The 16,328-nt window shown below is 35.0% G+C and overlaps 1 protein-coding gene across 2 annotated transcripts; it reads left to right on the forward strand.

Annotated features, from left to right (window-relative positions):
- Window positions 1-3,146: 3,146 nt before the first annotated feature.
- On the forward strand, window positions 3,147-10,883 carry LOC125145771. 2 transcript variants are annotated; one of them, XM_047819996.1, is made up of 5 exons: window positions 3,147-3,265; window positions 4,791-5,129; window positions 5,994-6,131; window positions 8,902-8,963; window positions 10,512-10,879. In XM_047819996.1, exons 1-5 carry the CDS (start codon window positions 3,232-3,234, stop codon window positions 10,620-10,622), a joined length of 684 nt encoding a protein of 227 aa, XP_047675952.1. In that variant the 5' UTR covers window positions 3,147-3,231; the 3' UTR covers window positions 10,623-10,879. The 2 variants fall into 2 exon arrangements, with proteins under 2 accessions (XP_047675952.1, XP_047675953.1); XM_047819997.1 differs by lacking the exon at window positions 5,994-6,131 and having other exon boundaries at window positions 10,512-10,883.
- Window positions 10,884-16,328: the final 5,445 nt, after the last annotated feature.

Raw genomic sequence — 16,328 nt, forward strand, 5'->3', positions numbered from 1 at the left:
GTAGATTAGAGTTACATAATGTAGTTCTAAAATTCTACAGAATAAAACTGTCATTTACTGTAAGTCACTGAACTGTGTTCATCTGTGCACCAGAAGTTGATGGACCTTCCTCCTGTCGTTCCTCCACACTCTGGAAAGAAAGAATGACCATTTATAGACATAAACTTAGATTCTATAGGCTACTCCACATAATGTGAAGAAATGTGAATGTGTAGATTGTTTGATGTGTAGACACATAATATTAACATTACCTCTATAGGCCTCTCTGTGGCAGCAGAAACAGTTTCTTCATCATTCTCATCATCCTGTGAAGATGAGCATTCCATAAAGTACACTTTATAACACTATTTGTCATAATTTATGGTGTATGAGTAGGCTACTTACAACTGCCTGGGGTTCTGTTGGGACAGGAGGCTCCAAGAGACAGGTATTACCATGTGAATCTGTTGGGACCAACAAAAAACCCAACCCAAAGTAATAAATGGGAATATCACAAAAAGTCTATATAAAATTAACACATACTGTAGGTAGACCTCTTACATTTTATGAAGGCACTTCTGGAATCTTCTGGAGTGATTGGCTCTGATGAAGTCCCTCCAGGAATTCCCTCAGCCATTGGCCTTCTAGCATTCAGGCTCAGGACAATCTCCTCTGCATTTGTCAGAGGTGGTGGTGGTGCAGGTCCTCCCCCTGTTTTGCGAGTCTCTGCCTTCTTTCTGTTGGCTGAGTAGTCGAATGAGAATGAGCATTTAGACCCATGATAAAAATGCTGCTGCACTGCTAGACACTGAATGCTATTTAGTTATTTAATGTCAAATGTTTGTAAAGCCATGTACCATACACCTATGATATGCTCAAGGCTTCCCTGATTAAATTATGTTTTTATATTTAATCTTAATCTGTTGCCACGTTCTTTTAATGCCTGTAGGATTGCAACTATACATGAAAATTAAATTAATAAAATACTTTTCTTCCAGTTTCACCTCTGATATTCTAACAGTTTACTAAAATAGTTCTTAATTACTAACTACAAATTACATCTTCAACAAGTAATATTAGATTAATATAATAATTACTATCTCTAGAAAGTATTGGTCTACTTACATTTAATGTTAAATCCACTATTGTTTTATACAGAATGGTTTTATAGTCTTTAATTAAGGTTCTGTTGGTAAGAAATACATTGACCCCTTTTTCATGATGCTGTTACCATGGTGACTCGTTATATCTGCGCTCCGTTGATAATGGCTTTAGAGTTTAGAGTTGATAAAAACAAACTCTTTTCAGCTGTTAAGTAACCGAAAACTCTGAGTTTCCCATCTCAGGGTAAATAAACTCAGAGTTCATTTTTAAACTCAGAGTGGGTTGAACATCCTTTCTGAAACATCTAATGAACTAATACATAACACCCAAGTGGGCTACATGTGTTTGTAATGTTTTTAGTGTTGTATTTATATATATATATATATATATATATATATATATATATATATATATATATATATATATATATATATATATATATATATATATATATATATATATAATATAAATAAAGGGGGGGATTCTATTATATATATATATATATATATATATATATATATATATATATATATATATATATATATATATATATATATATATATATATATATAGGGGGGGGGGGTTCTTTATGTTCAAGTGTTTTTCAGAACTAATCAAAAATAAATAGGGGTTGGACTAGGATGGCAGATGTCATAACAGCATTAAACATACAAGAGTGTCCAATGCTGTCCCAAAGTGCTTATGAACGGTCTACAATGGATCCATGTTCCAGTCTTGGTGTTCTTGACTCCGATGAACCTACAGTACTTCAGGTTTACAGACAGATTGTTGGCTTTACACCAGGAAGTTAGTTGTTTCAACCTCCTCTCTGTATGCTGACTCATCGTTCTTACTGATGAGACCCATAACAGCACTTGTACCTTTTTGGCCGTCTACAGCTTCTATTTGGACTGTGTGGTGATGGACTCAAGATGTACTGTAGATGGTCACAGATGCCGTTTACTCCTACAAGTTAATGGAGTCGCCATTTTTTGCAGCCTTCTTGAAGATGTTCCAGTCAGTGCACTCAATGCAGTCCTGAAGAGCAGAGGTAGCTCCTGATGGCCAGGTTTTCACCTGCTTCAGAACCTGTTTAGAGTCTGACGAGTGGTCTGTATGCTGGAATTACTGTAGCATAGCAGAGATGTGGCCTGTGTAGCCGAGGTGGGGGCAGGGGCTCTGCACAATGAGAGCCGGGTGTGTTTGTGAAACTGTCCTTTTTCTCAGAGTCATGATTTTGTGCACAGCAAATAGCAGCAATCTGTGGATCTGTTTGTCTTGTAAAAAACCTCACCATCACCACCATAGCAAATGCTGAGGTTTTGACAGGAAGTCTTTCAACACAGATAAGAAAGCCCCTCTTCCATGAAAGGAAACGGCCCCTGTCATGGAAAAATGATGTCTAAGGTTTACAATTTGATGAGCTGTTTCTCTTCAAAGATCTGCTCTCGCCCATGAAGGTGATAAAAATAGCATCAGTGTTCTTTTTTAAAAATTAGTGTAGTTATAATACTGTATAGTATACACACACTAATAAAATTATATATATATATATATATATATATATATATATATATATATATATATATATATATATATATATAACACAATTTTCTTGAATTTGTAATGTTTGTGTATATAATGTTCTTCCTTGTTCTAAAAACAATATGCACTTAAGTCTTCATCTCTGAAATTAATGAAATGACTAAAATTAATTTAGACTTGAATGCTCAATACACTGTTATAAAAGAGAAATGATTTCTAATCACATTATCGGGTGTCAAACATAATAATTAATAATAATTCCTTTAGTACTCTTCATCCCCCTTCACAGTCAGTGTTCTCAGGTACACTTTGTACAGTTTGTAAGGTAAATCGGCAGTTTATGAGCCTCTGACTAAATTATTATTTTTTTAAGCTTCATGGCTTTATAAAGATCTTTGCTCAAGACTGAGGACATAAAACAGCCAGGTAAATAAGTGGGGTCAGTTAATATAGTAAGCAAGGCTGATTACAGGAAATATCGTGCAGAAAAAAACTGACTGTGTGAAATGGCAGGATGTGTGGGTTTTTGGTTATTTAAAGTTGAAACCCTGCCATTGCCGCAGCAGCAGCAGCTGTAACCTTATCTACACTGTCAGAGAGAGAATGGCAAGGCTGCTGTTTATACAGCTTGTAGCTGGTAAGTACACAAATCTTCTGTATTAAATGTTAACCAAAATTCACTTTATTATACTTTACTGTTGTGTGATGCTACTGTAAAAGTTATCTAGTAACAGTTATTTTTGATGTAATGTGATGTACTTAATTAACACATGTTAAAAGCCACATAGTTTACTGTTATGCATTATGAAATGTTGGTTCCTCTTGTCACTTGTTACAACATTGATAGATAGATAGATAGATAGATAGATAGATAGATAGATAGATAGATAGATAGATAGATAGATAGATAGATAGATAGATAGATGGTTTATTGATGACGGAGAAAATTCAAGTACAGCTTTACTCCTGTCTGATACAACGTGTTGACTGGAAAATCCTTCCATAGATTTTAAACAAACTTCACCATATAAATGAGTTTATATAGTGTTCGTTATACACATGCATGTGAATGAGACTTGTGATATGAAGCTGCACTACAGTCAGAGCTGCCGGTCAGTAAATTCACCATCTCAGTGCTCGGTCATGGGGTTAATGGTGCTGTAAGAAAAAACACAGAATCTGAAATATTAATCTGAAGCACTTCTTCAAACAAACAAGTAAAATGTTTGCATATTATAAGAGAATTCATACAAATTAAGCTGGATGTAAAATAAAAGTTATAATGAATAGCTTACTCCTTACCCTGACTTTAGAGGTTTATCTTTTCATACATCTTAGCTAATCTTATCGTAGCCAAATAAGCAACACCAGAATAAAAAGGAAAACTAATTATTCATCAATAATATACAAGTGACTGTATTACACAGTGAGGATTTATCCTCAGTTTACATACTGCAGTATTCAGACCATAAATGCTATTAAGACATTACACAATGACGATCTTGCTACTATGAACTTGCTGCTTATTTGATCATTTAAACTTTAACCACAGAGGAACACATAGCTGATTAAAATGAGGGCTTTGTAGTAAGAGGGAGCTGGTCCATTTTTGGCTTTGTAGGAAATGACAAGAGACTGAACAAGTACCTGAGCAGCCTGTGTGGACAAAAATGGCCAAATCTTTCTAATGTTGTAGAGAAGAAACCGACATGAGCGAGTCACATTAGCAACATGAGAGGAAAAGGACAGCTGATTGTCCATGGTTACCCCAAGGTTGTGAGCTGTGGCTGAAGGGGAGATCAGATCGTTGTGCAAGGATATAGCAAGATCATGACCTGGGGATGAATCACCTGATGATCAGCAGTTCAGTTTTGCTAAATACAAACTAGCTGATTCCAGCAAGCAAAAAAATCATGTGTAACATAATGCAGGCTCCTTGATCAGTAATGCCAGATGCTCCAGGAAGAAAAGACTCTGCAGTCTCTATAGTTTAGATACTTTTGCTCTCGGTGTTGTCATCCTGCCCTTTATTGCTCAGTTTCCTGATGGTTTGATCATATAGTAAGGAACCAGTTTTCTATTCAGGACAATAGACTGAGGTGTTAAATGTTGCTTAGGAAATAGATGAAGAACCTGCGCTCTAAACACAATGTTGTTTTCAGGTATCTTCACCTTGAGTCTTCAGATGACTTCAGCAGACGTTGTATCTGTTCATCCTGGAGAAAACGTCACTCTTGTCTGCAGCATCACTAATTATTCTGACATATTTTGGTTTCAAGTTACATCTGAGGAGCTGAAACTGGTCCTAAGTGCAAAGAGAGGGAAACTGGACAACCTGTTCTCTCTTAGCTACAGCGTCAATGAGAGTCATTTTGATGTAACTCAAAACAGCAGTTTAATGATTACTGGACTTAAAGAGACAGATTTGGGATCTTATTACTGTGGAGCTCAAAACACGACACGTGTTCAACTTGGGAAACGAATCACACTGAAATTTACAGGTGGGTTTATTTTATTATTCAGCATAGTTTAGTTTGAGATTACCATACCATACCATACCGGTTACCCCCGCAGTGTCATAGTCTGGGCTTAAATATCCCACCTGCCAGGTGTCAGCAATCCAAATTAATCAGCCTGGAGAACCAGCCAGTTCTCCAGATGGTTGCTCTCACTGTTGCCCTCTGCTGCCTGCTGTTGGAGTAACACAGTGTAACACAAACAGTAAAGGTTAAACAGCACATCTGATGCCCACACACTTTAAAATTCTTGATATTGCAGTTTCAGTTGTCCTCAGTGGTTAGTGAAGTCATTTTAAAAGCTGAATAATTTGAATCTACACTGTAAGAATTCACAACTGCAGATACTTTGCAGTCACTGCAAGAGGACTAGACTTGTGCATCACACTGCAGCTTATCAAAGTCCGAGGATGTAACTGACTGATAAATAATGGTTCACAGGCTCATGGAGGGGGTTTGATTTATTATTTCTGTTCATTTCTGAACTTTCCAGCAGTGTTTTAATAAACAAATGTAACATGCACAGTTCTGTATATTACTATTACAAATAGTAAGTAATTTAATTATTTTATTTAAGTATATAGAACTACATTAAACATGCAGTACAAATCTATCAGGTGATATCACGTGTCTGTGTGACCCCAAGTGTCTGTTTGACCCCAAGATTAAACACATTTATCAGACACAAGTCATTGTAATAAAACGTTCTGCTAACACACTGAGTTGTTATATTGCGGCTTCCAACATAAACAAAAAGCAACATATTACAAAAGGACAAATAGAGATGTTTTATATATTCTTTACCATCTAGTTACCACTCATAATTCACTCTTTTTGTCTCTATTTCAGACAAAGCACAGAATGAAAGTAATTCCTCATCTGCATATATGGATTGCAAAACTCTAAATATAATCCTAACGTGTGTGTGCTTCATCTCCTTCCTAATTAACATCATCTGTATTTGTGTGTTCAGTTCCCGAGTGCGAGGTAAGAGCTTGTGTACAGATCTACATTAATGCAAGTCAGAATGAACACATAGGTGATTCCCCACAACCACAATACAGTTTATATAGGAGAAGCAGTGACTTGTGTAGACTTCAGTTCAGGTCCACTATAATTATAATAATAATAATAATAATAATAATAATAATAATAATAATAATAATAATAATAATAATAATAATAATAATAATAATGATCTATAGTGTAGATTAACAGGGTGTTACAAGCACATGGGTGACATCACTTCACGATAGCATCATGTAAACAGGATATTCACAAGTTTCACTTTCACTTGAGCTGGAAAACCCCTTTACGTGGTGACACTTTGAACTTTTCCGAACTTGAACTTGTACAGTCACGTGTAAAAATTAGGACACCCCCATGAAAGCCTGTGTTTTTTTTTTAAATAGTTTTAAACATATGGACATTTTATCTTCACTTTAACAATATTGACAGATTCGAGTAAAATAAGTAAACAAATAAATCAAAGAAAAGAAAAGTCTTTTTTAAATGATCTATAAAAAAAATCTAATTTCTTGTGAACAGAAAGAAAGGACACACCCACAATTATATTGGATAAAATGATCTACAGCTGTATCACATCAGGTGTAAATTATAAGAACGTTGTTACAGAGCATTTTGTCTTGTTTAAACCTCAGATATTTAGTTTGGTTTGCTCTTAATTGTTGAAGTGAGAGGTTTCACCATGGTGAGATCCAAAGAGCTCTCTGAGGCCTTCAGAAAGAAGATTATTGAGGTTTATGAGTCTGGTCAGGGATATAAAAAGATCTCAAAAGAAATTGTAATCCGGAAATCATTTACAAGTGGAGAACATTTAGAATAACTCCAAACATCTCCAGGTCAGGAAGTCCAAGCAAATATAACACACGAGCAGACTGCTTGATGATTATAGAAGTCTCCAAAAACCCTAAAATGTCATCACGGGACCTTCAGCAAGCTCCTGATACAGCTGATGTCAAAATGTATGAATCTACAATCAGTTAGAGTCTGAACAACTTTTAATGATTATGGGATGTGTGAAGGAGGAAACCTTTACTGCCTAAGAAAAACATGAAGACAAGACTGAAGTTTGTGAAAGAACAGAGACAAAGGACAAGACGTCTGACATAATGAGCTTGGGACAGATGAGTCTAAAAGTGAGTTATTTAATTAATTAAAACTGAATTATTTTGAGACCATAACAGAGGGAATGTTTAGTGTAAACCAAATACAGCATTTCAGCAAAAGAACCTCATGCCAACTGTGAAAAATGGAGGTGGAAGTGTTCTGGCTTGTGGATGTTCTGCTGCAGCAGGATCTGGTCAGATCACCATCATTGGATCCACTATGAATTCTACATTGTATCAGAAGCTGCTTGAGGAACATGTGAGACCATCTGTCAAAAAACTGAAGCTGAAGCAGAACTACACATTGAAACATGACAAAAAGCTTCCCAGTAAATCTACCAAGGACTCGCTGAACAGTAAAAAAACAGAGAATTCTGGAGTGACCAAGACAAAGCCCAGATCTAAATCCCATTGAGATCCTTTGTGGTGATCTGAAACAGACTGTGGATGTAAAAAACCCCTCAAACATCACACAGCTGAAAGAGTTCTGCGTTGAGGACTGGGGGAAAATTTCTTCCAGTCGATGTCAGAAACTGGAAGATGGCTAAAGAATCACTGAGGACATTTCAGCCAAAGAGGGAAACACCAGCTATCAGGGCACAGGGTGTACAAACTTTTTTATCAGATCAAATTTTTGTTGATTTCTTTTGTTTAAAAAGTGAAAACAAAGTGATTTTTATTTTATGATTACACGCAATTACATCACTTTCATATACAGGTCACAATAAAAAAATAGATCAGAAATAGACACATTAACATTTCTTAGTAAAGAACTGAATATTAAATGGAATGTCCTAATTTTTCCACATGACTTTATATATCTGTGACAAATTCCCCAAATCTGTGCTGTGTGTACATGTTGTGTGTTGATTTTCCTTCAGTGTTTTCGTGGTCATGTGTCTTGTCTCTGCCTCCTCTTCTTCTTCTTCTTTTTCTTCTTTCGGCTTTTCCCTTCAGGGATCGCCACAGCGAATCATCTCTCTCCACCTGGTGTATATCCTCATGATACTCACATGATTACTTTGCTTCAGTTTTATATGCTCCTGTATCTTCATGGTCTTCCCATGATATTATATCACATACAGTACAGTATATCACATCCTGAAGCGTGTTCGCCAGGTTCAGTGTTCTGTTTCCTGCTGCTGTGACCAACAACTTCTTTGGTTTCTGCTGCCAGTTCTGACTGCACTGAATAATGGTCACAATTATTGCATTTACAGAAATATACAACACTGTGTGTGTGTGTGTGTGTGTGTGTGTGTGTGTGTGTGTGTGTGTGTGTGTGTGTGTGTGTGTGTGTGTGTGTGTGTGTGCACGCGTGTGTGCGCACATGTGTGTGTGTGTGTGTGTGTGTGTGTGTGTGTGTGTGCACGCGTGTGTGTGCACGTGTGTGTGTGTGTGTGTGTGTGTGTGTGTGTGTGTAAGTGTTCTTCCTATAATGCACACACTTTAAAATATCTCAAGTCAGTCACATTACCTGAGGTAAATTTTACTCAGGTTATATTTAAACAAAAGCCACACTGTCGTCAGTTTCTGTTTCAACATCTGATGTGATTTCCTATTACACAAACAGATGTTTTTGATGAAAGCAGATTAGATTGTGAGAATGAATTGTGTTTCTATTTCAGGAAAGTCACTTTCATCACTCACATGCTGCAGTGACACCAACACCAATTATCCAGCTGAAAAGGTACTGAAGACATTAACAGTAACACACAGAGAGGGAAAAACCTGTATGTGAAACTGACTCATTATTTGTTAGCTTCTTTATTGGTCATAGAGATAATCTATAGAACAGGCCTCGGCATGCTCTCGTTCTAGACAGGGAGAGACCCAGAGACAAATGTATTCAGAATTATCAGCATATATAAAGAACTTTGCATAATCTAATGTTTAGCCTGAACTTAAGAAAGGACAAATCCTAATAAGAAGAGATAGACAGTGATGAACTGGGTCAATTGTCTAGATGCAATTAAAAATTAACTAGATTTGTAAAGTTCGTCAAAACGAACTTTGATGTTGGCTTCGACGAAGCAAGTATTCGCAAAGGCCAGTCCTTTTTGGAGGCAAGTGGACATAAGGGTCAGTGTTACTTTTGGAGGCAAATGGACATAAAACTTGTGAAATCTTGTGGAGCGCTAGGGCAAGTGGAGATGAGCAAGTGACATTCAACCCTCCTTGGGTTGTCACATGACCATGTTGTGCAAATGTATTATTTTCACGTGGAAGTTCCCAAAGTTTATAATGGGAGTCAATGGGGAAAAAATGTGTCTACAACATATCCAAATTTGGTGCATGTGGCTCGAAAGCCTTAGGAGGAGTTACTCTTGATAAATTTTTGTCTAAGCTTAAATAGGAAAACAGAATGTTGGCTTTTACAAAGCGACATAACTACTGTATAACAAATACAAAGAAATATGATGATGATCATCACAGTTTAAAGTCAGTGTCATAATATTGGTAGAGCTGAGCAAATATGGAGCATAAATTATGACTCTGAATGGTTTTATTTATGTTGGAATTGTCTACACTGTGGGCTAAATGTTGAACTGTATGTAAGTAACACGGTGGTAAAATCAGACCCAAATGCAGAATAGTGTAAAATAAACAGATTTAATAACAAAAAAACACGAAACAAAGACACGGACACGACATCAGACGACAACCAAAGACAAGGATTCCGTGCTGCCATAGGCAATGTGGCATGGTTAAATACTATACACAATTAACACATGGGGAACAGGTGTGCAGAGACAGGGAGGGGTAAACAGATACGTGACACAAAACAACAAGTGGCCAAAGTCTGGGCTGAGTCCTGACACTGTAAGCTAGAACCTCAGTGAGATGTCACAAGCATTTCATTAAAATGAGATCATTTTCTAAAAGTATGACTCAAATCCGTAGCTAAAGTAGTTTCTGATATGAGATCGAAGCTTATGTTTTGGTAACAATGTTGTATTGAAACCTCTTTATTGTCTACGTAACTAGGGACATTCTGATTGTTTGGGGTTTTTGCCTGTACAGTAACTAATAAACATCTGTACTGTTTGCATGCATGAGGTTTTCTTTCTTACTATAAAGTGCATTAACTGCAGTTTACTGACTGTGACATCCAAAATGTGATTGGCTCAAACACACAAATAAAACATCAGGAAAGAGATTGGTCAGCATAACACCACTGTAGAGACAGCTTTAACATCTACCATGCATCCAATTGTTTTCTCTTATTTTTTTGCAGGAAATGAATCTGCGCTATGCCACTTTTATACACCAAAGAGAACCTGCTGAAAAGAACACGTTAGATTTGGGCGGCGTGATATACGCAGGAATCAGACATCTACCAGCCTGATGTGACCTAAACCCGAATATAGATCTGTATTCACCTGAAAAGGTGTTCAATGCTAACATGGTTAACAATGTAAACTCCATAATATTATTATTTATATTATTTATATTCTCATCAATATTGAACAACACATTGTAAAAGGGCCTGAAGTTACATGTATGAACTGTATGTCTTTCTATAGATTTAATTTTGCTTGCTTCTGATAAAAATATACCTCAGTTAAATGTTTTTGTCCTTAAAAGCTAAATAAAAATCAGTTAAATGATCAATAAAAAATAATAAAAAAAAAGGTTTGATAAAAGGGTGTTTGTTACAGTGAGCAGTCGGGTCTCGAAGTAATGTCTGAAAAGGGCCACACTGTGATGGCAAGATATCTGGGTCAGAGCATGTCTCAAACAGCATGTCGTCATTTTTATAAAGCTTTTATTCTCTCAGTATCAATATTTTAAGCAAAAGGTTATAAAAATGTATTCTCTGTAATCTATCCTTAAACTTTAAACATGTTGCCTGTAACCCAATTAGCCTTAATCAGACACTAAAATCAGACCTGTTACTAAGAAAATTTACTACCAACTCATTCCATATTGTCACATTTTTCTCATTCTTTCCCAGTTGGTGTACCACCTAACTCCCCATGTGAAGGGTAAACACCAACTGTGCAAAATATTCATCTATAGCTATAAGTGTAATACTAATATGCGTAACAATTATCAACATCACTGTAAGCTTTAAAGAAACATGAATAGCGGTCACACTGGGACATGGTCAGGGACATCTATAAACTACCCAAATGCAAAAGAGAGAGACAGACAGACAGACAGACAGACAGACAGACAGACAGACAGACAGACAGACAGACAGACAGACAGGTATTTATTTGTATGAGACAGAAAACTATTTCTCTTTAAAAAATCCCCCATATTAATAGCATGTGTTTTTTATTGGCTTTTTCAGTATCTTTACCTGTGCTGGACCTTTTTATATTGCATCTAATATAATCCCATCCTTATTCCCAAGAGAAAGGTCCGGACCATTAAAACTTTTACACAGGGTTGCTGTATTAATAAACTGACGTATTGAGCTACAGTAGAAAGATGTTTCCACACTCCTTTTAATATTGGATATCCAGGATGTAATAAATAAATAAATAAATAAATAAATAAATAAATAAATAAATAAACATCATATCAGAACTTTTTAAAAACAACATGTGAACGATAACAAACAACACTCACCTACAGCACTCAGTCTTTTTGGGGAAGAGTTTGCCAACTGTCCTGTTCACATCCTTCTAAACGTCATTCAACAGGGTTTACTAACATTTCATTAGCTCTGGTTTACTTCCACTGTAGGAGTGTAAAGGGTACACTGGAGTGTAGGACTTTTTAAAGACATTTTTAAAATGTGCAAATTAAAAGGTGAAATGACTGTAAAAAAAAAAAAAGCATGATTTGCAGTTTTGATACAGTTTTCCACAAAAAACAGATTTTATAAAATGATAAACTTCATATTTCAGTCTTGGTCTTTCACTGTGTTTTACATAACAACAGCTAGAATTACTGAAATTGTAAATCTATTATCTAATAAAGACACAAAACAATGTGACACGCCGGCACCCGACTTTCTAGCTTGTAGCTCCACTGCTCATATATTTATTCATTACAATCATATATCACCCATCCTGTTAGGACTTTATTATTATTATTATTATTATTATTATTATTATTATTATTATTATTATTATTATTATTATTATTATTATTATTATTATTGACTTATTAGGCAGTAACTAGCCATTCTGTAGGTGTGCGCTTGTGTTTGTACTGGTTTTTTGACCGAACTGCTTTCATACTGCTGAACATTTCTAGACACAGAATTATTTAGGAACATGTATTTACAAAACACAAATTCATGTGAAATTATGTTATTGTTTTTATTGTGAAAATACATAAATTTCACATATCAATAATCATCAAATCATCATTATTATCATTAATTAAGACCTGACACATGGATCATATAATGATGCCTTTGTTGTGGTTTACATACACAGAAATCTGCTGTCTGAGATACATCCTGTTTCTGCCTTAGACAGAAGTCACGTGAATAAACACAGGGACATTTAGACACATCAAAGATTCTGTTGTAAACATGTTCATAGGTGTTGTTTGTAATGGTGATTTCCCCAAACCCCCAAAATTAATTTTCATTTGTTTAAATTTGAGTTTTGTATCATTCTTCAGTCCCATGAGGTCATGTGTGGGAAATGCACCTGATTTTCCAGAAGAGATGAATTACTTCTATATAATAGTTAAAGTATCTATCTATCGATATATATATATATATATATATGTATATGTATACACACATATATCTATATATATATATATATATATATATATTTTTATTTTTATACACACACACACACACACACACACACACACACACACACACACACAAATGTATGAATATACAAATAAAATACTATTTATTTTACCAAAATGTACAAAGTCAGGGAAAAAATTATTTTATTGGGAATTTTACTACTTAAACTTGACTGGTGTTCTTGTGTTCATTCAATAATAACATTGACTTGTATTAATGATTTAAATAGACATGCATACAGTATTTAACTGTACAATTATATGGATAAATATAAATGTTAAAAGACAACAGAAGATCAGTAAAGCTAAATAGCATTAAAATCACCGATAAGTGAAGTGAATGAAATTGATTAGCTCATTACAGTGAGTCAGTTCTTGAAGTTGATGATGGAAGCAGGAAAAAGTCAAATATAAGGTTCTGAATGTCTTTGACAAGAATCTGCACAACAGCAGGTCTTGTGGTGTGTGTGGTGGGCTGTTCATGGTATGAAGCACAACCACTGACATACTGTATACATCATAATGGGAGTCACACCAGAGTTCAAGAGATGACAGATTGTTGGGGCAAATCTCACTGGTGTATCTGTAACAAGGATGGCAAATGTTTCTGGTTAATCGAGAGCCACAGAATCATGGGTAATGTTGTTATACCACCAAGAAGGGCAATAACTTTCTTTTGCCCCTCATTGATAAAGTGGACAAGAAAATATCTGAAAATCATACAAAGTAAAAAACACTAGTAGATTTAAAATGAACAAACAAATGTAAACTTGTGTATATAATGTTTTTTTTATATTATTGTGTTGAGGTAAGAATAATGTAGTGTAACTATCATTACACTTCTGTATGTCCATCCATATTTATTCTGTCTAGTCTGTGTACAGTATAAAAAAAAAAAAAAAAAAAAAAAATTATATATATATATATATATATATATATATATATATATATATATATATATATATATATATATATATATATAATGACATTCCTTTTGTACAGCTATATTTGTCATACCACTTCATACTGTAACATACTTATATAAACACCACACTATATAAACCCTTATTCAGTTACATGTACATATTACTACACCTTCTGTATAACCTCATGCCCTTATTTATTACACTGCCACTTATAATAAGCCATCTATGTACTTCTGGTTAGATGCTAACTGCATTTCATTGGCTCTGTACATGTACCTCGCACAATGACAATAAAGTTGAATCTAATCTAATCTAATATATATGTATATATATAATCTAATAACCCTGTGGTTTATACCAGTAGATGGCAGAATAGCTGCATTTTATGTGGAGGGTAGATGTGAAAGTTCCAGCTAGAATAAAGGCCTCAGGTTCTGCAATAAAATCTGGTTATTTTCTAAACCAGGCAATAATTTGTATAATGTGATACGTTTTACAAGGGAGCAATAAATAAGGCTGATATCAAAGCTGTAATAAATTAATCATTCAATAAAGACAGTTTGTTAATTTCACATGAAGAATCACTGTGTATAGAACTGCTCTTTTATCTTATAAACAAAGCAACAACTGAATCGCTCCTTCCAATCGACACACCTTACTGAAGACGGTTGAATAGAAGGATTGTTTAGTTTTGGTTAGTAAATTCCCATGATTTTGTGAGCATGGTGACGTCCTTTCCTGTTTTTTAGATGTGGACTGAACCGAGATATTTAACCAACACCTGAACTACCAGCTACTGTATGACCCACAACAACTACTTTCTTTAGATTAGATGTTTAAATGACAAACTATTTAAAGCAAAAGTGATTGTTTTGAACTTTTCTTGAAGAGAATTTGACATTTTGGAGTCTTGAGGCAGTTTTGAGTGTTTTTTTAAAGTGGAATTTACTGTATTAGAAAATAGGTGGCTATATTAGGAACAATTATTAAAGACAGTTATTAAAAAAGAATCAAACCATAAAACAGAACCTCCTTATTGGTCCAGTTTGTGGCTTTTTTAAATAATTATCACTAAAGTCACATTATGGGGCTGAAAACAGAATATCGTTCAACTATGACACCAAAAGAAAGCAAAAACAAACGCTAGATTGGGGCTATGGCAGAACAAAAGACAGGGTGAAACACAGGGGCTTAAATAAGGTGATTCATTACAAAACAGATAAGAGATATTAATCAAGACACAATAGGGTGACATCCAATAGCAGGACAGGGTGGGGATTAGACAAAACAGAACAGAATAAACATGACTATGTAATTAAATAGCACTGAAAAACAGTTCAAAATATATGTGTATCATTGCTTTCTTACAGTCTCATGGGTAGAGTGATTTTTTTCTGTTTTAACACCTAACTAAACCTGGAAATTAACTAATGAGTACAAACAGATGTCTTTGGGCAGGACATCCAGCAAACTGTACTGGACTCTGAATCTCTGACCACAACTGGACAACCATGTCCTAATGATCTGTGGTGTAAATGCATCTATTTATACTCATCATACACAGGTTTTACACCCAATGCAGTTCTTCAAACCCCGGTGACTGGGTCGCATTGGGCCAGTGCAAAGGAGTAAACCCAGACCACAGTAGTGCAAACACAAGAACCTAGATACCAGACCACCAGGGAAGCCTAATTTAAAAAAGAAGTTTCTAACCTAGAAACTCTTTCACAAAACTATGTGTAGATTTTAATCCAGCCTGATAAACAGCTTCTAGTTTTTTATGTATCATTGAATGATGAGTCACTGAGAATGATGAGTCACTGAGCATCTTTTTCTTTACTTTTTCCAAAAAACACATAAAAACTAATTTCTGTGATAATCACACAATTAAACAATCAGATTAATATTAGTGAAAAACAGAATGAAATAGAGAAATAGAACATAATTTGTACCTCAATAATGGAGAATTTTTATCCAGTACAGCTGGTGCACGTTAAACTCTCACTACCTGTTGGACAGGTTCTGAAGATGTTTTCTTCCAACACACAATCACACAGTGTGTGAATGTATTTTTTTTATTGTGTTTAAAATAAATATTCCACACATCAGCAAATTAAATGTCAAAAATAATCCAGACAATGGTATTAACTTAATAAAATAAAATCTTTATGCAATTGAGGCTAAAGAACAGCTTCCTGGTCCTGGGATTCTAACTCCCAACACCTTAAACACTGAGATACTACTGTACTTTCTTTGGAATAGCTGAGAGCTTCCTGTGTGGGATGTTTTGGATGAACTGAAGACAAGTAGTTGTTTTTAACACTACATTAATGAAGGATATCTGGTTCAGGAAACTGTAGTTTCTTGATAAATAAATATCATCAATAAATTATTTTTAT

This window comes from Tachysurus fulvidraco, chromosome 10 (assembly GCF_022655615.1).
Source record: "Tachysurus fulvidraco isolate hzauxx_2018 chromosome 10, HZAU_PFXX_2.0, whole genome shotgun sequence".
Taxonomy (NCBI): Eukaryota; Metazoa; Chordata; class Actinopteri; order Siluriformes; family Bagridae; genus Tachysurus; species Tachysurus fulvidraco.

What these genes read in the sequence shown, in the direction of transcription:
- LOC125145771 (XM_047819996.1), top strand. Translation starts at nt 3,232, where the DNA reads ATGGCAAGGCTGCTGTTTATACAGCTTGTAGCTG. An exon ending in GTTTATACAGCTTGTAGCTG is followed by an intron (nt 3,266 to 4,790) that starts GTAAGTACACAA and finishes TGTTGTTTTCAG; the next exon opens with GTATCTTCACCTTGAGTCTT. An exon ending in CCAATTATCCAGCTGAAAAG is followed by an intron (nt 8,964 to 10,511) that starts GTACTGAAGACA and finishes ATTTTTTTGCAG; the next exon opens with GAAATGAATCTGCGCTATGC.